This window comes from Rattus norvegicus, chromosome X (genome assembly GCF_036323735.1).
Source record: "Rattus norvegicus strain BN/NHsdMcwi chromosome X, GRCr8, whole genome shotgun sequence".
Classification (NCBI taxonomy): domain Eukaryota; kingdom Metazoa; phylum Chordata; class Mammalia; order Rodentia; family Muridae; genus Rattus; species Rattus norvegicus.
In genome coordinates, this window is record NC_086039.1 from 77,089,916 (window position 1) to 77,117,463 (window position 27,548).

Here is a 27,548-nt window from a genome sequence, read left to right on the forward strand (position 1 = left end):
TCTGATTTCATGTCACATATATTCCATTACCATTTCTTGTTCATTCTCCCCTTAGATTTCCCCTCCAATTGTCTCATCTACTTCTGAAACACACACACACACACACACACACACAATTTAATATATAAACAAATCTAGCCTAATTTTTCTACACACCATCAAAATGAACTGTAATTTCAAGAGTAAAGTAAAACATGGTGTCTTGTCTTTGAGTCTATTTGCCTAAACATTATTCCCAGTCTTTTGTTCGCCTAGAAATGCCATGTTCGGATATCTACTTAACTGTAACCCACTTAACTGTAACCCCCTCTGTGAATTGTTACCAAGCTCATTCAAGGAGTCATGGGGCTTTTGTCTGTAACCTAGCATTGATATAATTATTTGCTTTCTCTTTAACGTATTTAATACTTAGGATCCTGTAATTTTGATTTCATGTTTATTACTTAAAAGGCAATGAAAATATACCAGGGTGTGATATAATAACCGACTCACGGTTTCTTATTTATGATCATCTAAAGGAGCAGATATTAACCTGTTGGTAATGACCCCTTTAATGGTTGAACATTTTTTCACATAACTTGCATATCAGATATTCTGCCTATCAGAGATTTACATCATAAGTCATAACAGTTGCAATATTACAGCTCTGAAGTAGTAATGAAAATACTTTTCTGGTTACCACCACATGAGGAACTATATTTAAGGGTCCCAGCAATAGGAAGACTTGAGAACCACTGCTTTAAAGAGTTTAGAGTGGAGAGAGGAAAAAAATAGAGGTTAAAATAGAAGTAAGGATTTCTGAAGAAATCATACTGTTAATTACCTATTCAAAATACCTATAGTACCTTTATGGCAGTATGTAAACATACATATATAATTTAAATGAAATTTTCCCATCTTGAATGCTTCCTTCAAGAGCCATAGACAACTTAATAAAAACACCAACATGAGGTATAAGAGGCCTTTCTTTAGAGTTGTTGGTCAAGGTTTTCCAAGAGATCCTCAAATCATATATAGGCCATTGCTGTTGCCCTTGGCTTTCCCACAAGAGGTGGGCAGTAAGTCTGTATTGCTGAAATGACCATGTACTTTACACACACACGGCCTCACACACTTGAGCTGCACCTCATGTGTGCCCCTTCCCTGAGGAATATCTTTAATGGTACCAAAGGTTCTATGCAAGCTTCCAAAGGAGGGAAACAACAAATAGTCCTGCCCAGCTATGATGCCTATGAACCACAACAACCAATATGTCATGATAACCCTAAGGATACAATAGTGGCATACATATCTTGGCAGCAACCAACACCTGTCTAATGGAACTTAAGACTCACTCAACAAGAGGAAAAGCATGCTTCATACTTGAAACAAGTCAGATAGCCAGGGCTATTGAAGTCCATGGATCTTAGAAGAGAACCCACACTGCCTGCAACTAACTGCCACTTTACTTAGCTACATTTTAAACATTTGCATAGATAAGTATAGTTCTGACACTTCATCAAGAAAATTTCTCTTTAAACCAAAGACCATTACAGACTGCCTACAACTAACTGCCGCTTTACTTAATTACATTCTAAACATTTGCATAGATAAGTATAGTTCTCACCCTTCATCAAGGAAATTTCTCTTTAAATCAAAGACCATTACAGAAAATTACAACTGATCAAAATGTCGTTATTGAGCCCAATGGATACAACTACAATACAACTCATATATAGTTGCCTCATTATAGGTATAGATTTCGTACAGAAAAGGGAGCTAATTACATATAGTTGACTTATTTCTCTGTTCTTATATGGAAATAGGGCAATGGAGCTATTTGTGATTCCTTTATAAGTCTGTAATTCCAAGTATGAGACCTTTGCTCTCATGATCTAAACATATTCCAAAGGCCTCTAATACTATGTATAATTTATTGGTTGTTGAATTTCTTTGTTTTTAATTTAATTTATTTTTTTTTACTTATTTGCTTTACATCCTGTCAACTGCCCCCCTCCCAGTCATTCTTTCTTATAATCCTTCTCCCTTGCCCCAGGTGGGGGCTCCCTGGGTATCTACCACCACCACTACCCTGGCACTCGAAGTCTCTGCTTCCTCTCTCACTGAGGCCAGACAAAGCAGCCCAGCTAGTAGAACATATCACACACACACACACAGGCAACAGCTTTTTGGATAGCCCCTGCTCCAGTTGTTCAGGACCCACATGAAGATCAGCTAAATATAAGCAGGGAGGCCTAGGCCCAGCCAGACCCTGTATGTTCAGAATCTGAGGTTAGTTAACTCTGGTCTTCCTGTGGAGTTCCTATCCCCTCCAGCAGAAAGACAGGGCATCAAGTGAGAGATGGGGTTGCTACCCCACTGTCAAAACTCTGACCCATAGTTCTTTCTGTCTGAAAGAAATACAGGGATGGAAATGGGGAAGGACCTGAGGAAGAAAAGTTCCAGCGGCAGACCCAAAGTGGGATCCAGATCAAGGGGAGGGTCCAAGACCTGACACCACTACTGGGGCTATGGGGCCTTCACAAAAAGGGACCTAGCATGAATGCCCTCCAAAAGACCCAATAAGCAGCTGAAAGAGTCAGATTCATATATGTGCACCAACCAATGAACAGAAGCTGCTGACCACTCTGGTTGAATTAGGGAAAGGCTGGAGGAAGCTGAGGAGGAGGGCAACCCTGTAGGAGGACTAGCAGTTTCAAGTAACCTGGACCCCTGAGATCTCTCAGACACTGGATCACCAACCAGGCAGCAAACACCAGCTGAGATGAGGCTCCCAACACATATACAACAGAGGACTGCCAGTTCTGGGTTCAGTCAGAGAAGATGCACCTAACCTCAAGAGACTGGAGGTCCCAGGAAGTTTAGAGGTCTGGTGAGGTGGTGGGGTGGAGATATCCTCGTGGAGATGGGGAGGGGTGATGAGATATGGGACGTGAAACAGTTACAGGGTGGACTGGGGGAGGAATAAATTCTGAAATGTAAGGATAAATAATTAAATAAATAAACTCAGGTGACAGCAGATGCTGGCAAGCATGTGGAGAAAGAGGAACACTCCTCCATTGTTGATCAGATTGCAAGGTGGCACAACCACTGTGGAAATCAGTCTGGATGTTTCTCAGAGAATTGGACGTAGTACTACCTGAGGATCCAGCTATACCACTCCTGGGCATATACCTAAAAGATGTTCCAACATATAATAAGGTCACAAGCTCTACTATGTTCATAGCAGCCTTCACAAACCATATGAAGCTCAAGAAGAAGGAAGACCAAAATGAGGATGTTTCAGTCCTTCTTAGAATGGGGCACAAAATACTCACAGGAGGTAGAGAGTGTGAGGGACTTGGAAGTAAGAGGAGAAGGGGAAAAGGGACTTGTCCCAGAGGTATCAGAATACAGGGAAGATAGGAGGGATGAATCTTATCTGTATGATTCAGTAGTCTCATAGGGGTGAAAAAAGGCAGATAGTGGAATGAAGGTCTCCCTGGGATCCAGGCTGTTCAGGGGGTCCAGAGGGCTCAGGAGATCGGAAGATGGGTGGAGGAGAGGAAGCTTAGCTGTTTGATTTGGAAGTTTGACAGAGGTGCAGGAGATGCAGCAGGAGAATGGAGTTCATTATTGAATTTCTGTATGTACACTTTGGAAGAGCACAAAGATTTAGTCTATGGAAGTTAGCATTGTAGTTTTGTTAGTAACAGCTAGAAAATATTTGTTTTGTTTATTAATTTGTTCTAAATAGAATATGTGACTATAATACAGAAAATTTGTAAGTATATGTCTTCATTTCTTTAAAATTTTGCCTTTATTTTTTGGTAATTTCATACATGCATGAATATATTCATACAATAAAGTATGAATGAATATATTTCCCCTATCTCTTCCCTCCAATTCTACCATATCCCCCTAACTTGTCTCCGCCACTTCATACCTTTAAAAAATTTACCCACTAAATCTAGTTATAGTTGCCAAAAGTCCATTGGTTTGGGGCCATTCACTGGAGCATGGAGGTCCTACCAGTGAGCATGTCCTTAGTAAAGAATGCTTATTTTCCCCCCAGTGGCTATCCACTATCAACTGATATTCAACAAGGGGTAGGACCTGGAAATTATCTGTACCTGTGCCATGATTTCGGCTAGCTTGATCTTCTGTAAGTCTTATGTAGTTGCTGTAAGATCATGACCGCAAAAGCCATCATGTCCTAAAGACCGCATTTTACAGCACTATCCCAACCCGTGATCTGGGTTTAAAATTCTTTCTACCTCCTCTTCTATGATTGTCCTTGAGTCTTGGTTGGGGAAAACAATGTAATATAGACCACCTTTACTACTCAGACTCTATTCTTAGCACTTTAACTCATTATGCATCTTTCCATTGACTTGGGAATAACACATGATTTTGATTCATAGTGACCATTGAAACCTTAGTCTCCAGCAAGGTAGTATATGCCTTTAATTCCAGGAGACCAAGGCAAGCAGTTCTCTGAGTTCAAGGACAGCCCGGGACAGAGCAAGTTCAAAATCCAGGAGTGGTGATATGCACCTTTAATCTAGGCCATACCATCTGCTGGAGTCCTACATAAGGACAAAGGAAAAAGAAAGGGTTTGTTCTTCTTTGTCTGCTTGCACTTCTGTTGGAACCTACTTGTTCATAATTCCTGCTTATAGAGAAGATCAAATGAAAGACCTAGCCTCATGGGACTGAGCAAGGAAAAAGAAAGGGTTTGTTCTTCTTTGTCTGCTTGCACTTCTGTTGGAACCTACTTGTTCATAATTCCTGCTTATAGAGAAGATCAAATGAAAGACCTAGCCTCATGGGACTGAGCAACTACTATATTCTTGGACTTCTCATACACAGCTGCCCATTGTTGGGAGTGTTGGACTGCAGACTGTAAATCATTATAATACGTTCCTTAATATGGAGAGACATTCTACAAGTTCTATGACTCTAGAGAACCATAACAATTTTCATATGCCATTTTCCTATTACTTTAGTTTTGGTTGATACACCATCTCCTCCTTCTGTACCCAATTCTTCCTGCCCGTCCACTGAAATTTTAACACTCCATATCCTCATTCTTCTTTCAATTCACATGTGTTCCACTAGCTTTCCACTTCTTTGAACTTGAGTGTCAGTATAGTGGGCTTCCCTGTGGTTGTGTAGATCTACTTCCTTTTAGTTGTCCCTTACCTTTATCCTTGATTTTCCCCCATGCAACCACACTTTACCCTGCTTAGGGCTTTCTGCCTCCAGATTTCTACTTCATTACCTTCAGTCTACTATAATTACCTACAATCTACTCTCCCTGCTCTTTTAATGTATCCATTTTCCAATTTTCGGGGCTTCTACTTGCGCACTAAGCTAAATACCTAAGTTTTGACATGAGAAACCACAAATGAGAATGTCATTCTAGGCCTGTGTTACCAAAGTCGATATAGTTGTTTCCAGTATTATCCATTATCATGGAAAGAAGAAACAGAATGTCTACAGTGAAAATTTAAAGAAAGTTAGGAGTACAATAGAAAAATAATGTGTGTGTGTGTGTGTGTGTGTGTGTGTGCAAATTACAAGTTGAGCTTCATATGAAGTTCCCTTTCTCTCACTACACAACCTGCAGACAAATTGAAAAGCAGAAACTTTTTATATATCCTCATTAACTTGAAAGTAAGAAGAAATATTCAAGTATCAGAAGCAAACAGAAAATTAAAACTAAGGGTGTGAGATGTAAGAGCTTAAAGGTTCGCAGTGATGCCAGAAGTAGGTGTCCAGTACTGACAAACATAAGCTTCGGTTTCAAGACTCTTCCACTTCGTAGTCTTCTTCAAGGGCCCAAGAAAAAGATATTATGCCTGATAATTGTATCTTTTTTGCTGTTTGTTTTACCATTAATTAACTCTGTTGTCTTCTAACCTTGAATTTGTCAAGTATAAAATTGTGGTATAATTATTATGAAGCAATTCAAGTTTTGAGTCATGGATGTAGAGACACTTTATGGATGTTTTAATTTCTTTTCACAGAAGAAATGACATCATAAATGCCACATAAAAAGTATATTTAAGGAATTCATAAAGGTTAAATTCATCATTTAAACTATAATCTGAGAATAAATTTTCATGTTTTAGTACAATAAATGAAAATATATGGATTTTTAGTTCAGTCATGCTTCACATGTAATTTTGCTTTTCACACATTATTTAATTATGGTCAATTTATTTAGCTATGGAACCCAAAAATATTAAGTTAAAACTCAAGACATAAATAACTCTAAAGTTTTAAATAACTTTAATATTGTCATAATTGTTCTATGTAACATTTAGCTAATAATCTCTTACTGTGTTTACCTTATGAAGTAAATATTATCATAAGTGAGTATGTATATGAAAAATCTAGTATCTATAGGATTCAATATTACCTGTAATCTTGGCTACCCATTTGAGATATTAAATTGTATCTTCCACAATTAAGATGGAGTACTATATGATTGACTATATTCAAGGTTATGTATTAATGAGATGAAACTGAAGCAGTTAAGATAAGAATTGAAATCCACCAAAAGTATATTCTAATGCACACCAGAAAAGAATGCTAATAGTTTTCTATTAGATCCGCCAACAACGAGATTCTACTGCTCTGTTGAGGTTTCTGTACCTGACCTTCATTTGATCTACTTCATATTTTACAATGGCATGATTGGAGATCTTTAGAGAGTGCTGATTAGATTTTACAAAAATGGGGAGAATGACTTTTTTCAGTGACTTATCTAAAGGAATTCTCATAGATTGAAAGATACGTTACATTTATTCAAAGAATTATAAGGTTCTATAATTGATTCTCCAAATCTAACTCAAATAATAAGAATAATTATTATTTTATAATAAAGAGGTTGGTATGGTTTGTGTAAATTACAATAATCTAGAAATAAATGAGATCTGGAATGTTCATGACATTGTGTTAGCATTATTATTTCATGGATGCCTGAGGAACACAACACTCCAACTGAAATTAACATTGCAAGAGAAAGATTTATTGAATAACTTTCTATGTTGAATGTGACTCTATATATAAATCCACTAATGGCAATGTGATCATTGACCATCTCTTTTGTATTTATTATTTTTATAATTCTTTAAAGAAGTACACAGAAGTTAAGTTGTAGTGGCACAAGGCTGTAATTCCAGCACATGACAAGACTTTCCAGTTGGAGGTCAATATAATATAGTCAGATATTATCTTCAAAACAAATATACAAACCCCAGCATGCATTAATGAAAGTATATATACTAAAGTAATATGGGCAAATTTAAACTGAAATCCAAAAAGAGGAGCTGAGCAGTTGCAGCATGTTTGAAAACTTGTCAGTAGATACACTATTATGGTGGCTATTTTCTAATGGTAATTATAATCAAGTTACTTTACCAGGCATTCTTCATATATTATGACATGTCATTCTCAAAACAACCTACTAGAGAAGTCTCATTTACCCTTGCTTTCAGAGATGGTCAGAAGTACAAGGGGTTTAGGTGTCTTGTTTATGTTAATGTAGTTAGTGATACCACTATCATGGGAATTTAGACCGGCTTAGCACAAGAAGACAATTTTAATGTGAAATTCTCTTTCCCACAAATTACATCTTCAAAAACCTACATCTAATTTTATACTATTGTAGTTGACCCATATGTTAAGCTTTCACAATGCACAGAGATTCAGAGTAAGCTAAGTACATTGTTTATCTCCAATTCCTTTTGTGAAAAGCACCTTATAATTATATCTTGTCATTATACATAAGTGGTTAGAACTAGGATATTCTTGTTTTACTTTTCAAAGCTTAATTTCTCTAACCCATTCAGCCAAACTCAATTTCTTTTCAGGTAAAAAGAATAAGGCATTGTATTAGTCAGGGTTGTCTAAAGGAATGGGTAGGATAAACAAACATGCTAACAAGCAAGTGTGTGTGTGTGTGTGTGTGTGTGTGTGTGTGTGTGTGTGTGTGTGTGGAAATACTAAGCCATCTTACATTCAAATAGCAACAACAGATATCTCAGACCCAAGAGGCTAAGAATCTAGTAGTTGTTCAGTTCACAAGATGTGGTGTCTCTACAGTCTCAATTCTATTCCAATTACTTAGGAGATTATTAGAGAGCCTCTGGTCCGTCCCATCAATGATGAAAGCCTGGAAATGCTATGAGCATTGGCTGCAGTTACAACAGCAGAGTAAATCACCTCAGCCACAAGAGTGCAACTCATTAAGTAATAAGTTCAGAATATTCCTTCTGCTTTGCACTTTAATCTTGATTGTTACTGGAAGGTTTCCCCAAACTGGAGTGATTCCAATCTGTGAAAAATTCACATTAAAAATTACCATCACAGGTATTAGAATAATCAACTTAAAGGCAAGTGGGTGTTTATCCTACTCATTACTTTAGACAACCCTGACTAAATTCTGGAGATTGGAAGATCCAGGCTGAGTGAGAATTAACATGGAAATGACTATATCTTAATAGTAGCAGTTAATCTGCCCAGAAGTGAAAGCTTCTGTCCCAGAGAAAAATCTTGGTGTTAGGAGAGGGATTTATTGAATGACTTCCCATGTTTGTTGATCTCTGATATCCACTCAGCAAGTGGTTGCCTTCCCTTCCAGAGTAATAATATCTCCAAGGTAAACAGGGTCATCTTAAGTTCAAGGGCATTTATCTTATCGTGAGGGGATTCTTTCATAGCCTCTGTAGGGCCCCATGAAGCAGGAGTCATGACTTTAACAATGTTAATTGCCGTTTCCTCAAGGCATCTGTAAAGTGTTCCAAGCAGCTGAGATGTCACGATGACAGTCTTGCTAGTCACCAAACACAGGAACTGATGGGGTTACAGCTCTGAGCTCAAGGCAAAACGCATGTCATTTGTCATTCAGGAGCCCAAATGACTGCTCTTGATAGTTTTCTTCTTTCAAAAAGAAAATACAATGAGAAAAGAAGAAATGTTGAAGAGTACTCACAGTTAAATTTTTTTTCCTAAAGCATTTAACAATACTTAATAGGGACCAAGAGCCTGCCTCTATTAATACTTCCAAGTCAGTCTCTGACAGTATAAAAAGGTTCAAGTCACTATGGGTATATGACAGGAAAGTAAGCTTAAGACCTCCTGAGTTATCATGTTGGGATATTGAAACCCAATACTGAGCAGATCTTAATCACCGTGACCCACAGGTCTGCCTATGGATAGAGACTCTAGAACAGAGCCAGGGTCAGGGGAAGACACACTGCCCCAGTGTATTGGGCTTCCTTTCTAGCTTACGTTTAATTGGTTGCATAAGTCTTGAACAATGAGTCAGGCAGGAGCAACAAGGAGATGTCTTGGTGCTTTCCATGTACTATGGCAGTTTAGTTAGGACTCAGGGGCTAGTGCCTGACTGAGATCAAAAGATCAAGATAAACATGCAAAAGAAGCCAGTTGACAAAGAAAACAGGAAGCCCTTCCTATCCTGAGCAGCATACAACTAACAGAGAGCAAAGCCTACAGGCAAAATGTAAATGTCCTATAAAAGGTTATGAAATTTGTAGCCCACTGCTTTTGTTTATGCTTTTCTCTCAGCACACTATCCAATCCTCCCTAGTGCTTTCCTTCCATAATAAATGTCTTTATTCCTGCTCTAAGCCTGTGTTCTGGTACAATTCTTTGCCCTTGGACACATGAATCTTGTTCTTTTAATAGGTGACCCTGGGGGACTGCAGGAGATGTACAAATTCAGACACACCCATGCCAGTAACATTGGAAGACTTGGGCTCTGAGTGGGACCTTGTTGGGTGAAGTATGGAAAGATAAGTATAAGAGTCTGGGACTTTTATTCATTATGGCTCTTCTCAAAATCCCCTAGTTCCTGGCTAGAGTTCAATGATGTTGTGCAAGATACCTTAGACTACTACAGCCTCAGGGAGAGGCTTGTAGGGACAGACTGTGCTTCTAGGTATATTCTAACTGGTGGGGAGAAGGTTGCAAATAACTCAGGGAAGCCATTTGGTTATTTGATTATATTTTGCTTTTGGTCCTGTAATTTCTAAAATACCACCATTTTCTAAGTAATACTTGTCAAATGTTAGCACCACTAATCAGTATAAAAACAATTCTCACTCAGACCTCAAAGAAGATAAGACATAGTTTATTAGGAAGCTAAATCTCAGTCACTAGGACATGAGAAGACAGATTAAGGTTACCCCAGTTCCACATTCCTATGTTCTTAACAGTTTGGTGACAGTTCTGTAGTTACAAAGCATAAATCTGGGCACTTTAAAATTACACTGGTAAAGATATCATGTAGGTAGGTTATAGCAAAGTGATGAAATTTCAGATATAGGTAGACTTCAGATATTGCCTGATGGTATTCTTAGCCTTTTGTTTGATGGAAACTATGATTTTGTTAAGTTAATGCATTCGAAAAGCTTTTCATCTATTAGTCACAAAGATTTTAGGTCAGACATAGAAGTGCACAAAGGCCTAGATAAATTATAGTTAAGCTTTAAACTTGCAACATTCCAATTACTCTGAAGTCACAGAAGTTCTAATCAGTTAATCAACCTTGGAAGAAGATTCAATGTAACATTAATTTTTTCAAAGCCTACTCTTTTTTTTTTTTACTTTTAGCAATAATGTTGTATTTAAGAAGTGGGTGTCCCAATTTAGACAATTATTCATTGTCATTTTTTATAATATCCACAAGTGAAAGAATAAACGATTTTCATCATTGTGAGTATGACATAGGTTAATTAACACAAAGCTTATTCAATTTTATTCTGTACATAGCTGAGTATCATTTAATTGCATGCAAATACATGAGTATGTTTTCTATACCCATTCTTCTATCAATGAGGGCACATGTTTACTCTATACTCTGATATTTATGAATAGGTTCTTATGCATAGGAACATACATGGTTATGTCTGTAATTTTCATTTGGGGAAGTGAAACAAGGTGAAGATTGACTCTTTAATTTGTATATGCCAGAAATTTACCCTGGGAGACTTTTTAGTTTCCATCGGTCATCATTAATTAGTTTTTAAATTAAGAATTTGATGAAAATAGCATAAACATTGCAGTAAAGACAAAAACTGCAAAGTGCAGTGGCACACAGCTCTACCCATAGCACTAGGGAAAAGGAAACAGAGAGAGAGGGGGTTGTTGTGGGTTCAAGGCCACATGATGAATTCCAAGCCAGCTTTGACTACAGTATAGGACACGGTCTTAAAAGAAGAAAAATAAAAAGGAAGTTGTCTAAACATAATGGCATAAGTGAATTAAGTGAAATGTGGCAACTTTGGCAAATCTAGATTTCAACTGCAATAGTTCATCAATGTAAGCATCAATCACATGTATTTTGAGTGGGGTTGGCATGGCAACCAATATATTCCTTTTCCTATTTTAAAATAATTATCTAAAAAAATAATCCAACCAGGACTTTTCTGCCATTTTTTTTAAAAATGAGTACTAAAATTAAACTGACTGTTGTCTTCTATATCTCCTTTTCTTCAAAGTATTAAAAAATGAAGAAATATGGTGTTTGTTTGTTTTTCTTTGTTTGTTTGATGTTAACCAAAAGGCTCCTGGCACTTACAGAATTGTCATGAGTTTGTCTGATGACAATCATACTCCATTGTCAAATGGACTCAATTCAGAGGCTCTTTGTTGTTCCTTGTGTTATATGCCTTTTATAAAATATCACAAATTCACTTCCAACACAGAGACCTGAGAAGGACAGGACCTGAGCCCTTTACTCTCTTTACAGTCAGTTACTAAAACCATGAAATTGACAGCATTAAAGCTCAGTTTAGATTTTGACAAGCACTCTCACTCACTTAGAGAGTAAAAGCCAAACAAGAGCATTTCTCAAACTCACTCTAATGTTCCTCAAACAAAGATAGAAGTGGATAAGATGGCTAAGCCACGAGAGGGGCAGACACGCCTGGGAAGCCAGAGGAGACTATTCTCTGCCCATATTTCTGACTTTAAAGGAAAACACCTAGCGCCATCAGGGACCCCTGCACATAGGGACCCAGAAGTAGGGGCAGGCCCTTCTGGTTGCTGCCCTCATGGAGAGCTGAAACCTAGCCCTGGGGAGCAACTTCAGTCCCGAGACCAGAGGTAAGACCAACTTTTATGCTCCAAGTGACCTGCCTGGTGGACTCAGGACACTTGCCCACGGGAACAGCTGAAGACCAGTAGACAGGAACGAATACACACCTGAAAGCAGAACACTTTGTTCCCATAACCGGCTGAAAGAAAACAGGAAAACAGGTCTACAGCACTCCTGACACACAGGCCTATAGGACTGTCAAGCCACTGCCAGAAATAACAGAAAAGTTTAACACCAGAGACAACCTGATGGCAAACACAGGAACCCAAGCAATAGAAACCCAGACTACATGGTATCATCGGAGCCCAATTCTCCCACCACAGCAAACACTGAATGTCCAAACACACCAGAAAAGCAAGATCTAGATTTAAAATCACATTTGATCAGGATGATGGAGGACTTTAAGAAAGACATAAAGAACTCCCTTAGAGAAGTGCAGGAAAACACAAATAAACAAGTAGAAGCCTACAGAGAGGAAACGCAAAAATCCCTGAAAGAATTACAGGAAAACACAATCAAACAGGTGAAGGAATTGAAAATGGAAATAGAAGCAATAAAGAAAGAACAATGGGAGACAACCCTGGATATAGAAAACCAAAGGAAGAGACAAGGAGCTGTAGATACAAGCTTCACCAACAGAATACAGGAGATGGAAGAGAGAATCTCAGGAACAGAAGATTCCATAGAAATCATTGACCCAACTGTCAAAGATAATGTAAAGCAGAAAAAGCTACTGGTCCAAAACATACAGGAAATCCAGGACTCAATGAGAAGATCAAACCTAAGGATAATAGGTATAGAAGAGAGTGAAGACTCCCAGCTCAAAGGACCAGTAAATATCTTCAACAAAATCATAGAAGAAAACTTCCCTAACCTAAAAAAAGAGATGTCTATAAACATACAAGAAGCCTACAGAACTCCAAATAGATTGGACGAGAAAAGAAACTTGTACCGTCACATAATAGTCAAACAATCAAATGCACAAAACAAAGAAAGAATATTAAAAGCAGTAAGGGAAAAAGGTCAAGTGACATATAAAGGGAGACCTATTAGAATTATACCAGACTTCTCTACAGAGAGTATGAAAGCCAGAAGATCCTGGACAGATGTCATACAGACCCTAAGAGAACACAAATGCCAGCCCAAGTTACTGTATCCTGCAAAACTCTCAATTAACATAGATGGAGAAACCAAGATATTCCATGACAAAACCAAATTTACACAATATCTTTCTACAAATCCAGCACTACAAAGGATAATAAATGGTAAAGCCCAACACAAGGAGGCAGCTACACCCTAGAAAAAGCAAGAAACTAATCGTTTTTGCAACAATACAAAGAGAAAACAAGCACACAAACATAATCTCACCTCCAAATATGAAGATAACAGGAAACAACAATCACTATTCCTTAATATCTCTCAATATCAATGGTCTCAATTCCCCAATAAAAGAACAGAGATTAACAAACTGGATACGTAATGAAGACCCAGCATTTTGCTGCCTACAGGAAACACACTTCAGAGACAAAGACAGACACTACCTCAGAGTAAAAGGCTGGAAAACATGTTTCCAAGCAAATGGTCTGAAAAAACAATATGGAGTAGCAATTCTAATATCAAATAAAATCAACTTTCAACCAAAAGTCATCAAAAAAGATAAGAAAAGACAGTTCATATTCATCAAAGGAAAAATCCACCAAGATGAACTCTCAATCCTAAATATCTATGCTCCAAATACAAGGGCACCTACATACATAAAAGAAACCTTACTAACACTCAAAGCACACATTGCACCTCACACACTAATAGTAGGAGATTTTAACACCCCACTCTCATGAATGGACAGATCATGGAAACAGAAATTAAACAGAGACATAGACAAACTAAGAGAAGTCATGAACCAAATGGACTTAACAGATACTTATAGAACATTTCATCCTAAAACAAAAGGATATACCTTCTTCTCACCACCTCATGGTCCTTTCTCCAAAATTGGCCATATACTCGGTCATAAAAAAGGCCTCAACACATACAGAAAGATAGAAATAATCCCATGCGTCCTATCAGACCACCACGGGCTAAAACTGGTCTTCAATAACAATAAGGAAAGAACACCCACATATACGTGGAAATTGAACAATGCTCTACTCAGTGATAACCTGGCCAAGGAAGAACTAAAGAAATAAAGACTTCTTGGAATTTAATGAAAAGGAAGGCAAAACATACCCAAACTTATGGGACACAATGAAAGCTGTGCTAAGAGGAAAACTCATAGCTCTGAGTGCCTGCAGAAAGAAACAGGAGAGAGCATATATCAGCAGCTTGAGAGCACACCTAACAGCTCTAGAACAAAAAGAAGCAAATACACCCAGGAGGAGTAGAAGGCAGGAAATAATCAAACTCAGAGCTGAAATCATCCAAGTAGAAATCAAAAGGACTATAAAAAAAATCAACAGAACCAAAAGCTGGTTCTTTGAGAAAATCAACATGTTAGATAAACCCTTAGCCAGACTAAAACCAGAGGACACAGAGAGTGTGTCCAAATTAACAAAATCAGAAATGAAAAGGGAGACATAACAACAGAATCAGAGGAAATTCAAAAAATCATCAGATCCAAGTACAAAAGCCTGTATTGAACAAAACGTGAAAAGCTGGAGGAAATGGACAATTTCCTAGACAGATACCAGGTAATGAAGTTAAATCAGGAACAGATAAACCATTTAAACAACCCCATAACTCCTAAGGAAATAGAAGCAGTCATTAAAAGACTCCCAACCAAAAAGAGCCTAGGTTCAGATGGGTTCAGTGCAGAATTCTATCAGAACTTGATAGGAAACCCCATACCAATACTATCCACACTATTCCACAAAATTGAAACATACAGAGCGCTACCGAATTCTTTCTATGAAGCCACAATTATTCTTATACCTAAACTACAGAAAGACCCAACAAAGAAAGAGAACTTCAGACCAATTTCCATTATGAATATCGAGGCAAAAATACTCAATGAAATTCTTGCAAACCGAATCCAAGAACGCATCAAAACTGTCATCCATCATGATCAAGTAGGCTTCATTCCAGGCATGTAGGGATGGTTTAATATACAGAAAACCAACAACATAATCCACTATATAAACAAACAGAAAGATAAAAACCACATGATCATTTCATTAGATGCTGAGAAAGCATTTGACCAAACTAAACACCCCTTCATGATAAAAGTCCTGGAAAGAACAAGAATTCAAGGCTCATACCTAAACATAGTAAAAGCTATATACAGCAAACCAGTAGCTAACATTAAACTAAATGGAGAGAAAATTGAAGCAATTCCACTGAAATCAGGGACTAGACAAGGCTGCCCACTCTCTCCCTACTGATTCAATATTGTTCTCAAAGTCCTAGCTAGAGCAATCAGAAAACAAAAAGTGATCAGAAGGATACAGATTGGAAAGGAAGAAGTCAAGATATCACTATTTGTAGATGATATGATAGTATATTTAAGTGATCCCAAAATTTTCATGAGAGAACTACTAAACCTGATAAAAACCTTTAGCAAAGTGGCTGGGTATAAAATTAACTCAAATGAATTAGTAGCCTTCCTCTACACAAAAAAACAAAACAACCTGAGAAAGAAATTAAGGAAAGGACTTCCTTCATTATAGTACAAAATAATCTAATACCTCTTTGTGACTTTAACCATGCAAGTGAAAGGTGTGTATGATAAGAACTTCCATCTTCTGTAGAACGAATTTGAAGAAGATCTTAGAAGATGGAAAGATCTCCCATGCTCATGGATTTGCAGGATTAATATAGTAAAAATGGTCATTTTACCAAAAGCGGTCCGCAGATTCAATGCAATCCCCACCAACATTCCAATCCAATTCTTCATGAAGTTAGACAGAAAAATTTCCAAATTCATCTGGAATAATAAAAAACCCAGGAGAGCTAAAACTATTCTCAACAATAAAAGTACATCTGGGGAAATCACTATCCCTGAACTCAAGCAGTATTACAGAGCAATAGTGATAAAAAACTGTATGGTATTGGTACAGAGACAGACAGATAGACCAGTAGAATAGAATTGAAGACCCAGAAATGAATCCACACACCTATGGTCATTGATTTTTGACAAAGGAGCCAAAACCATCCAATGGAAAAAAGATAGCATTTTCAGCAAATGGTGCTGGTTCAACCGGAGGTCAGCATGTAGAAGAATGCAGATCGATCCATGCTTATCACCCTGTACAAAGCTTCAGTCCAAGTGGATCAAGGACCCCCAAATCAAACCAGATACACTCAAAATAATAGAAGAAAAAGTGGAGAAGCATCTCGAACACATGGGCACTAGAGAAAATTTCCTGAACAAAACACCAATGGCTTATGCTCTAAGATCAAGAATCGACAAATGGGATCTCACAAAACTACAAAGCTTCTGTAAGGCAAGGGACATCGTTTTTAGGACAAAACGGCAATGCCGAATGGCTGAGAAGCACCTAAAGAAATGTTCACCATCTTTAGTCATAAGGGAAATGCAAATCAAAACAACCCTGACATTCCACCTCACACCAGTGAGAATGGTTAAGATTAAAAACTCCCGTGAAAGCAGATGCTGGCAAGGAGGTGGAGAAAGAGGAACACTCCTCCATTGCTGGTGGGATTGCAGAATGGTACAACCATTCTGGAAATCAGTCTGCAGTTTCCTCACAAAATTGGATATTGCACTAACTGAGGACCCAGCTATACCTCTCTTGGGCATATACCCAAAAGATGCCCCAATATATAAAAAAGACACGTGCTCCACTATGTTCATAGCAGCCTTATTTATAATAGCCAGAAGCTGGAAAGAACCCAGATGCCCTTCAACAGAGGAATGGATACAGAAAATGTGGTACATCTACACAATGGAATATTACTCGGCTATCAAAAACAATGACTTTATGAAATTCATAGGCAAATATACATATATATATATATGTATGCGTACACACACACACACACACACACACACACACACACACATATATATATATATATATATATATATATATATATATATATGACTTGGCAAATTTTCTAAGGTATCTATATATTTTCCTTGTAAATTTTCTTCATTGGCAATGTTTTATCTCTTTCCATTTGGATCCACTCTTTTAGAGAAGACGCCCTGGAAGACTTCTAAGGTTGTAGTAGAAAAAATAACCAGAAGATGAACAAATTATGGAAAATCATGCAAATTTGAAGAAATAAACATGAAGAAACAATACATTTTTAAAAAGTGTATTGCAAGCATTCTTTAAAACCACAGAAGTGTCATAGACTAAAAGGGATTAAAAGAAAGTACCACAGTGCCCCCCTCTAAGGAAGACACTTTCATTGTTCTCTGATTTGGAGGCATTTTCCTTCCTCTTGCAGTGATGTGAGGCACTGCTTCTGTTTTAACGAAGGTATGTCCAACAATGAAATAGGAAGTCAGCAGTCATACTGTGCGTAGATATGCAGGCATGTGAGACTTTCTACTGAAAATGAAAGCTATTCCTGCAGCAAACTTAATAATCCCTCCCCTAATAGCCATCAACTGTCAATAGCTCCTAAGCTATGGGTTGAGCATTATGGGCCGTTTCCCCATTCATGGTGGACTATAGGTTGACAAGCTCTTGAGCAGGTCTGGTGGAAACAAAAACAGATGCTATGAATTCTTGTTTACAAAGGTACTGTCATGTCCTGAAAATACTATTTTATTTCAGTACCTTTATAATCTCTCTGCCTTCTCTTCCATGATATTACCTGGGATTTGAAGTGGGTGGGTATGATAATATATATTTCATCTTGGTCTGGATATCCAAGAGTTACTTATACATAGCATTTTAATCAATTATGAATTTTCACAACCCAGAGCCATCTGTTAAAGTGTTTCTCTGACCCAGACTTAGAAGATTTCTAGTCTAAATGTTTACTAAACAGTTTGACTACCTGTTCATTTACCAAAACATCTGTAGTACATTCTTCCCTAGGGTCTGTGACATCCCTAGCCATAGGTATTTGACCAGGTTTTTAGTAATAAGCATATATGCTCTTTCATGGAGCAGACATTAATCCATTTGGAAAGTAGTTGGTTATAGCCTAGGCAATCATGCCACTATTATGTGAGTGGGCATATCTTACCTGCTATATTGGTATTATAACATGGCAATTTTATAGATAGGAAATCTCAGAAAAGCCCAACATAGACTTTATTCTCTGTTTTCTTCTCATGAAGAGCATTCAGATCAAGCATAGCAAGCTTAGAAAGGAAAAATATAAAATGTACCCTTCAACTAATAAAAGGGTTCTGGGAAGGGCAATGGAGCTAAATCCCATATTTGAAGAGATAAACAAATAAAGGGAGTGGTGATTTGGGGGCAAGATCTCACCCAGCTAAGCTTATTGCTTATGTATTTGCTATTGAACAAAGAATAGTTATATTATGTTAGGCATTATTATTACATGGTTATTGTTTTCATTTGGACTTTTAATCTGGAACGAACTACAATCCAAAATGTAGGATATAGGTTTTTGATCCTGATCTTGAGAAAATAATGGTCATGAAAAATTTAGACTTAGGCATGGTGGTACACACCTTTAATCCCAGCATTTAGAAGAGAGAGAGAGAGAGAGAGAGAGAGAGAGAGAGAGAGAGAGAGAGAGAGATCCATATAGCCAAGCTTAGGCAGTGAAGAAGTTGGAAACAGAAAGCTAGTGATGATGTAATAGAACAAGGGTGGGGTGGCAGGTTCCATGCCCAGCAAGCAGAAGAACTTGGCAGCTTGGGTGACTCTGGCTTTAGAGTCAAGAATAGAAAGTGTGACTAGGACAGTTAATACTGGTTAGCTGAACCTAAGAAATTAGTGGTGATTAAGAAGAGACCAGCGTCACTGAAGTGAAATCTCCTGGGAAGTGTTTTCTGCGAAGTATTTTCTGACAGCACAAAGAAACTGGGTTCCAAATGTAGCCAAAGTTGTACCTTATGCTAGTATCTAGAATAGGTAATGTGTAAGAGTTACCCAGGTGATGCTAATTTTGAAGTCCTTATGAGAGGCTATTGGTGAAGCTTAATGGCAGTGGAAGATCCTCATATACTAGAAATGCCAGTACCATGGGATGACCACAAAGAACACCAGCAGAAATGGAGTGGAGTAGACCAAAGCCTAGAGTACTACAGAGGGCAGAGTTGGAAAAGTGACCCAAGTCCTTTGGAGGATCCCAGAAGATCATGTATATATCCCAGACATTGGAACAAGAAGATGTGACGTAGAAGTTTCCTTGGGGCCTCCAAGATATTAGAAATGTCAGAGCTGTGGGATACCTGCCAAGGAAAACTGCTAGCAGACAGTGAAACCAGCCAAAGAGAAAGAATTGTGCTGTAGTAAACAGAGCAGAAAGGAATTGGTGATCTGAAGGGTGCTTTGATATCAGACATGGAGGTATATATAGTGTTTTGAGTTTGCCCACCTGGTTTCCTGTCTTGCTTTGGTTCAGTATTTCTTCGCTATAACATGTTTGTAATAGTAATGTATATCCTGTGACATGGGAGGTATGTGATTTGCTTTTTGCTTTTGATTTTATCGGGGATAAGAGTTAAGTGATTGGATGAATCTCAGGAAAGACTGCACATTGGACTTTTAAATATTGTTGAAACTGTGATAGACTATGGGACTTTTGAAGTTGGAATAAATGTATTCTTCATTATGCTATTGTTAGGTATGACCCCCATAGAATCATGTTTGAATAAGCCTATGGGGGCCAGAGAGTGGAATATTGTTGTTTGAGTATGCTTGTCCCAGGGAGTGTAACTATTAGGACCTGTGGCTTTGTTGGAGTAGGTGTGGCCTTGTTTGCAGAAGTATGTCACTGTGAGAGCAGGCAAAGTGAGCTTCCTGCTTCCTTCCATGATGAAAATGGGCTGAATTTCTAGAAGTGTAAGCCAGCCCCAGTGAATGTTTGCCTTTATAAGAGTGGCCTTGGTCATGCTGTCTCCTCAAAGCAAAAAACCCTAACAAAGACAGACCATGAGCATGTGGCCAATGGCCAGGAAAACCATCAGGTAACAAGGGACTGAGAAATAAATTAGAATACCTCCAAATCTGCCAAATCTAAGCTTATGTCTTGTAAATAAAATACCTGGATTATGTGTCTTTTTTATGGGTTACTTTTTCACCTCATCTTTTTTCTTTTTTTTTTTCCGGAGTTGGGGACCGAACCCAGGGCCTTGCGCTTGCTAGGCAAGCGCTCTACCACGGAGTTAAATCCCCAACCCCATCTTTTTTCAAAGTAATGGAAAGTTATCAATGCATGGGTTGTGTAATTAAAGAAAATAAAAACCTATAACAATCAAATTCAGACAGTGTTATCAATTGTCAATTCTTTTTAGAAAGGAATGTTTTGATAACACACAGCTCTAGGAAAAGAACTATAACCTGTTGAAATCAAGGGATTATGGGATGGTTAGTAGAGCCAGGTTGTTACTTTTAGCTTTGATCATGTGACCACAGATAGAAATAAACAATGAAATTATGGGCATTTTCTCTTCAGTTGATATCAATGTATTTTTTCTTCCTTCTTATTTCCACTTATGTATCAAGGTATACTGACTTTAGGCCATAATATGTAGATACTTTCTAACATATGGATGTTGGGGATAATGGTGATGGATGCAGAAAGATTCCATTATCTTGGAAGGAAAATGATAGGATATTTCAGTTATATGAATGATAACTATATCGTGTGAGGCAGAGGTTAACCTTACTTTCTTTGGAGTTTAAATGTGACTTTGAAGATGTGAATCTGAGTTGGAAGTCTTGGTCAATAGAAGCACATGCCTTATTAAGTGCAAGGACCTTAGTTCAATCCCCAAAGCATATAAAAATAGGCTTTCTTGCTATGCAGGCTAATTGGAGAGCCCCATTTCTATAAGATACCTTGCAAAAATATAAATGTGAAAAGTTCCTGAGGAATGACATCCAGGGTTGCCCTCCATCTACTATTACAAGCATGAGTACTCAAGTCACACACATACTCCCTTATACATACACATTGTGGTGGTTAATCTTGACAACTTGATAGGATTTAGAATCACCTCTGATTATCTTTGGGCATATTTGTGAGTATACTCTAGATTAGATTGAGGTGGGAACACCTACTCTTCCACCCTAATTGTGAACATCACCATTTTGTGTGCTAAGACTCAGGACTGATTATAAAAGAATGAACACTATTAATCGTTATCTGATTCCCAACTATAGACATGTGACTTGATACTTCAAGCACTTATACCATGACTCCACTAAAGCAATAGACTGTATCTTCAAACTTTGAGCAAAATTATCCCTTCCTTCCTTAAGTTAGCAACAGGGCAAGTAACTAATCTGGAAAATGCATACTGAGAAGTGTTTTGTTGCTGTGATAAACCTTGTCATATTCTTAGACCCTTGGAATGGGTATGCAGGAGGAACACTCAAAAGTTTATAACTGAACTACAGAAGCCCTTGGATACTGTATGGAACAGTTGGTAGATCATTCTGGAGGGAAGGAGAAGGATTCTCAGGGAAATTGTGGGACCCCAGTTCATTAGGTTTTAGAAGGCAACATGGATGTCAGAAATTTTAGAAATTATGCTAAGAGTCATTAAGGTTATATGGATATTTCAAGCAAAGATAGTGTGTAGAATGTGTATAGTTATTACGGCTAATCTCTTTATGTAGAACTACAGTAAAACAGCAATGGGTTGGGTAGAAATGGATAAAAAGGTGAACCTGAGAAAGGGGAAGTGCCTGAGAATATTTAAGGTTGTAGCCAAGGTGTATGGAAGAAAGGGCTGTAACAAACAAACCTACACTTATGACTGTCCAGTATCAGATGATCATCCCAGAAATCATACATGGGAGCAGTTTGTGTATATATATATGTATATATACATGTATATATGTATATGTTTGTATATGTATATGTATATGTATATAAGTATATGTATATATGTATATATGTATATACGTATATATGTATATATATGTATATATATGTATATATATGTATATATGTATATATATGTATATATATATATATATGTATATATATACATACATACAGAATAACAGTTTAAAAAGAGTCCGTGGATTTTGAAAATGACAAAAGGAGAGCCTTGAGGATGGAAAGGAGAGAAGTATTTCAAAAATAATTTAAAAGGCTCCAACTTGTAAAAATGACAATTCATTTGAACGAAGACTGTGCAAACCAGGAATGCTCCAGAAAGGCTTCTGGAAAGCAACTTCCTAGGAAAATGATTCCTCAGAGACAGCACATAGAATTGAGGGCCATTCCAGTTCAAAATATCCAGGCTTCATCATGAACAGCACTTCCTATATGTTTTTTTTTTCATGTATCTAAGAACTTGAAAAGGGGGTGGGCTATTGTGAAACATTGTCACATGAATAGTATTTGCCATTTGTGGGGGGTTGAATGAGAATGGCCTATATAGGCTCATGCATTTGAATGTTTGGTTTTCAATTGGATTGTTTATGATGTATTAGAAGATGCAGCCTTAATAAAGGAGGTATGTCACTAGGGATGGTATTTGAGGTTTTAAAAACCTTCACCAGGCCCATTCTATTTCTGCCACGTCCTATGGATCAGATCTAAGCTTCCAGCTACTGTTCCAGCACCGTGCCTATCTGCTTGATGTCATGCTCTCTACCGTGATGGTTATGGACTCACTCTCTGAAGCTGAAAGCAAGTTCCCAATTAACTGCTGCTTCTATAAATTGCCCTGGCCATGGTGTCTCTTCACAGTAATAGAATAGTAAGTAAGAGACCAATACAGTCATGAAAACACAGCAGCTATGCATAACCACAGAAAGCTGCTATGTAGATGAAATTCTTCGAGGAGTTTAATTTGACTCAGTCATTAAAATATATAAATATGCACGAAAGAGTCCTTGTCTTAAACATAGTACAAAGCCTGGATCTTAACTTCCAGTACTGCTCAAAGGTATCATAATTACTAAATAGCTCTTATAAAATTTTGTTATACTTAACATGTTGGGCTAGCATAGATTTTCCATGGTATAGTTTAGTATATTTTCATGTTAATAATTTATGATTATGGTTTGTTTTTTTAACCCTGTTTTCCTTTAGAAGTGAACTATCTATATGACTTTTATATTCCCTTCTAAATGTTGGATAGATTATCACATTATTTTGGGCTGGCAAGAAGGCTCACTGATCAAGAAGTCTACTGTGAAGAAAGCAATTGCTTCCCCGAGACTCATATTGTGGAAGGAAAGAACCAACTTTAGCATATTGTTCTCTGCTATCTAATCTCATGTGGCTTGTTCCCCAACACTCTTCCAAATAAAAAAAATCATATTTTATATTGAACTTTTAGGTTTGACAGAATAGTTTTTTTCATAGTAATTGCTTTCATGTTGTAAGCAAATATTTCAATGTTAGAAAACATACAGCCATATTTTCTAGATTCTTGACCATGTTTTACTGTGTGTTGATAAGATTGGCACTAAAATGCTTTATTTTAACAACATTGTATGTTCTCTTTGTCTCTCTGTACCTCGGTGTTTCTGTGTCTCTGTCTCTGTCTCTGTGTCTCTGTCTCTCTGTTTCTCTCTCTTTGTGTGTGTAGGTAATTCTTGGGGAAAGATTAGAACATTAGAAATGATTTAGATGTAAAAAAGTAACAAATTAAATTTTACTCTTCATGGTTTCTTTCTTTATTCAACCCATTCAGTCTCGCTGTCTGATTTTCCTGAATGATATCCCATTGCTTTACGACGGAACCGGATCATTTTTGCTTCATTTTCAGGATCATCACTTTCAGCTCTTGGTCGAGTTTTGCGAAGTTTAATGCCTTTTCTTATTGCTTCCATTAATGCTTTTCTTGCTTTGGTCATTATTGGCAGGATGGAAGTGTTTTGCAAGATACTTGCATATGCTGACTCTATTCTATAATGCCTTTTCGCTAGAGCTCTATGGTTTGAAGCAGATGATTTCATAGACGACAACGATGACTGTAGAGTGGAAACTTTTGTTAAGTTGCTTTTGTTGAGTTGTTTTGATGGTTTTGCTTGTGGTGGATGTAAATGTCTTTTTGGATATGTCACAGGTGATCTTGACTGTGCTTCAATAAGCTTTGTTAAGTGACTTACAGAACGCTTTGGCACTACATTTGAAGATGTTTGTGGTTTGGGACTAGGTGAGGCAGATACTGAAAATGAATGGCGAGGTACCCTATATGATTTTGGCAATTGGGCGCTAAAAGTTCTTGATGTATTTGCAACTGGATGTTGTGGTAGAGATCCATGGGCATATTTTGATTTTGAGAGAGATCTTGGTGACTTTGGAAAAGAAGACTTTATCGGTTGTGGTTTTTCAACTAAAGAGTCAATAAGAGTCACAACTGAATCCCATGACTGATTTCTTAATGGAATTACTGAAGGATATAAAAGCAGAGGGATCTTCTGATCCATATCCTGTGGACTTAGACCACCTGGTTTTAGTTCATAACGTTCAAGTGATTCTGATGTTGCAGTGACCTCAACTTCAGGTGGCACTGTTAGATCTATATTAGGATTGCTCTTCAAGCAAGCAGATGGTAATGTTTTAGTTTTTCCCAAAACAAAGAAGGAAGATGTTCCTCTTGAGCTTATAACTCCACTAGCAGATGGTTTTTTAGAACTGATAAGGTGGATGAGCCAATCAGATGGCAATGGTGGTGCTTTTGGTGCCAGGGGATTGACAAATACATTGGATTTGTAATGAGTCAAAACTCGTCGTTGCTTAACCACCACATCCCCCTTACCAGTTCCATAAAGGACACGAGGACGTGAATTGCTCATGCACCCAATATGGTAGTGTAGCTGTTCTTGCTCACTAGGTAAGATATTTGCTGCAGATGTTCCTTGATGCTTGTTTCTATTTGGTGGGAAAATATAGAAGGAAGAGCCACCACCATATTGATCTAAGTATGAATGAGATACCTCACTACCAGAGGCTGGAATGTGATCTACAGGGATATGTTTTTTTAAGAGGTGACACTGTAGTACATTTTTGAAATCACCAGCATGGGTGAGATTCTGGTTTTGTGTGTGTTTCTTCTCACTTGCTAGTTGTTTATTCACAGATACGTTATCTTTTAAAAGTTTTGAACAATACAGACATGGGTGGAATAAACCATTGGAAGAAGGTGAATCTTCCATATCATTTTGGTAATACTCAGGCACTGTAAGAAGTGGTATTCGTATATTAGCATTGTTTCTTTCAAAGATTTTAATGGGCAATGATGTGCATGAGTATACTTGCTGTGTTTCAATGGTTATCTTTGAAAAAGTCTTTCTTGATTTCCAAAGTTGCATAGATAAAATGTCATTTGGAATTTTGTGAATAGCATTAGTTAACTGAATTATATTTTCTTGTAAAATCTTGAGTTTAAAAGAGAGGTCATGGATCTCTTTATCAAGTTTGCCAAGCACATCTTCAGTAAATTTATCTAGATCGTTTACTTGCCTCACTATTTTGCTTAATGATGTCAGAATTATGTATATGAACTCATTTTTAATTTCATTAATTGTCCCATGTTCCTTTAAGATGTTTCTCAGAATGTCTTCATTAAATGCCATGTTAGGTTTGCATTAGTAAAATGTAGAAAGCCACTTCTATATCCCCGTTTTAAGCATCTACCACTCTTATCAGTCCAGTCCAGGCAGTTAACTGCAATTTTAAACTTTGCTACCATCTGACAATCATAAAGCCTTTCAAGATGGCATCGGCTTCTTGCCTTCAGGTAGTCAGCAGTTACAGGACAAGCATATGGTTACATCGGATTTTTTTCTTTGAACAGGCAAAGAGACAACAATGCATTAATATGTCATCATCATGCTCCACCACTGCTCCCTTTGGCATGTATCCTCTTCTCTCCTACATTCTCCCTCTGGTTTCATCCTCAATCTGCTCTCTTTAAGCTGCCTGCCTTCTATCCTCCTCCCTCATCTCTTCCTCGTTCTAACTATTCCCCTTGCCCTTCTTCCCTCTTCATACCGCGTATTCCTTCTTCCTCTTTTCTGCCTTCCTCTGACCACTGCCTCTAGTCCTCTGTCCCTAACTCCTTCTATTTTTCTTCTTACCTTTCTGACTCCTCTCTGCTCTCCTCTATTCTCACACACCCTGCTATCTCTTCCTTCTGCCCTACTTCTTCAAGTCTTTACTACAGTTCTAACTTCCATCCTCCTCTCTCAGCCCTGTTCATTTTCTCTAGACCCTGTGCTCTCCTGTGTTCTTCACTCTTATCTCGTCCATTCTTTATCTTCTGCCCCTCCTCTGCCACTGCCTTCTTTCCCCTCCTACCTGTAGTTTGGTTCTTCATTAGCTTTCATCCTTCTGTCCTCTGCTCTGTCTACTTCTGGACTGATCTCCAGGGGTTCTCCTGCTGGGTTTGCCTTATTGCCTCCGCCCACCTTATTTATGACATCACACTCTGCTCTCTGCATTGTCTCTCTGCCCTCAGTCATCCTCTCTACCCTGGGCATTCGTCTTCCATCTGGATTCTGCTCTCTTCCCTCTGCCCTCCATGAACTTCTCTTCTTCCTTTAGTGATTATACTTCTTCACCTCATTTCTTATCTCCCTGACCTCTTCTCATTTCCTCCTAATCACCTCTCCCTCCAACCTTTTTCCTACTAGTCCCTCCACTTGCTTCCTCTGAGCTCCTCCTCCTTTTGCCTTCCTCTACCTCGGTCATCTTCCAGTTCACTCCTCCCTCTGTACTCTTGTCCTACACTCTTTCTTCCTTTCCTTCCTGTAATTTCACTTTCCTTCTAACTACTTCCTTCTACTTTATTCCCACAAGTCACCTGTGCCTTCCTCCCTATGCTAGCTCCTCATCCCTGGTCTTTCTTCTTTCTTCTCTTTGTTCTCCTCTCTTTTCCCTCTGATGTATTCCTTTGTCTTCTCTCTACCCTGTAATGCCTTCCTCTCTGCACTTCCTAACGTTTCCTCCTCCTTTTCTCCTTAGCTCTCCTTACTCTGCCAACTTCTCCTCTCTGTCCCTAGATTGCCTCTGACTCCTACTCCTTCAATTCTGCTTCTCCCTCCTCCTTCTTCTCTCTGCTCACCACACCCCTTTTTCTCCTCCCTCTGATATTCTTCTCTCTTTAGTCTCCTTTCACTCCTCAACAAATCCTCTGCCCCTCTTATCTCTACCCTCAGACTCCATTTTTTTGACTAGGCTGCCCCTTTCCCCTTTCTGCTGCTCCATTCCCCTATTCCATCAGTCCTCCTTTCCTTCCCTGATATCCTTCTTCCCTCATGATCTCCTCTCCTATCTCTTCCCTATCTTCTTTGCCCTCCTCATACCTCTGCTCTCCCCTCTTCCTTCTCTCATCTCAACCCTCCTCTCT

General features: G+C 38.0%; 1 protein-coding gene across 1 annotated transcript; it reads right to left on the reverse strand.

Moving 5' to 3' along the window:
• Window positions 1-23,844: 23,844 nt before the first annotated feature.
• On the reverse strand, window positions 23,845-26,577 carry Wasfl (WASP family member 1 like). The gene is made up of 2 exons (NM_001126271.1): window positions 26,498-26,577; window positions 23,845-25,984 (listed from the first exon to the last, which is right to left on the reverse strand). The coding sequence occupies exon 2, from the start codon at window positions 25,771-25,773 to the stop codon at window positions 23,869-23,871; it is 1,905 nt and encodes a 634-aa protein (NP_001119743.1). The 5' UTR covers window positions 25,774-25,984; window positions 26,498-26,577; the 3' UTR covers window positions 23,845-23,868.
• Window positions 26,578-27,548: the final 971 nt, after the last annotated feature.

What these genes read in the sequence shown, in the direction of transcription:
- Wasfl (NM_001126271.1), bottom strand. Translation starts at nt 25,773, where the DNA reads ATGGCATTTAATGAAGACATTCTGAGAAACATCTTAAAGGAACATGGG.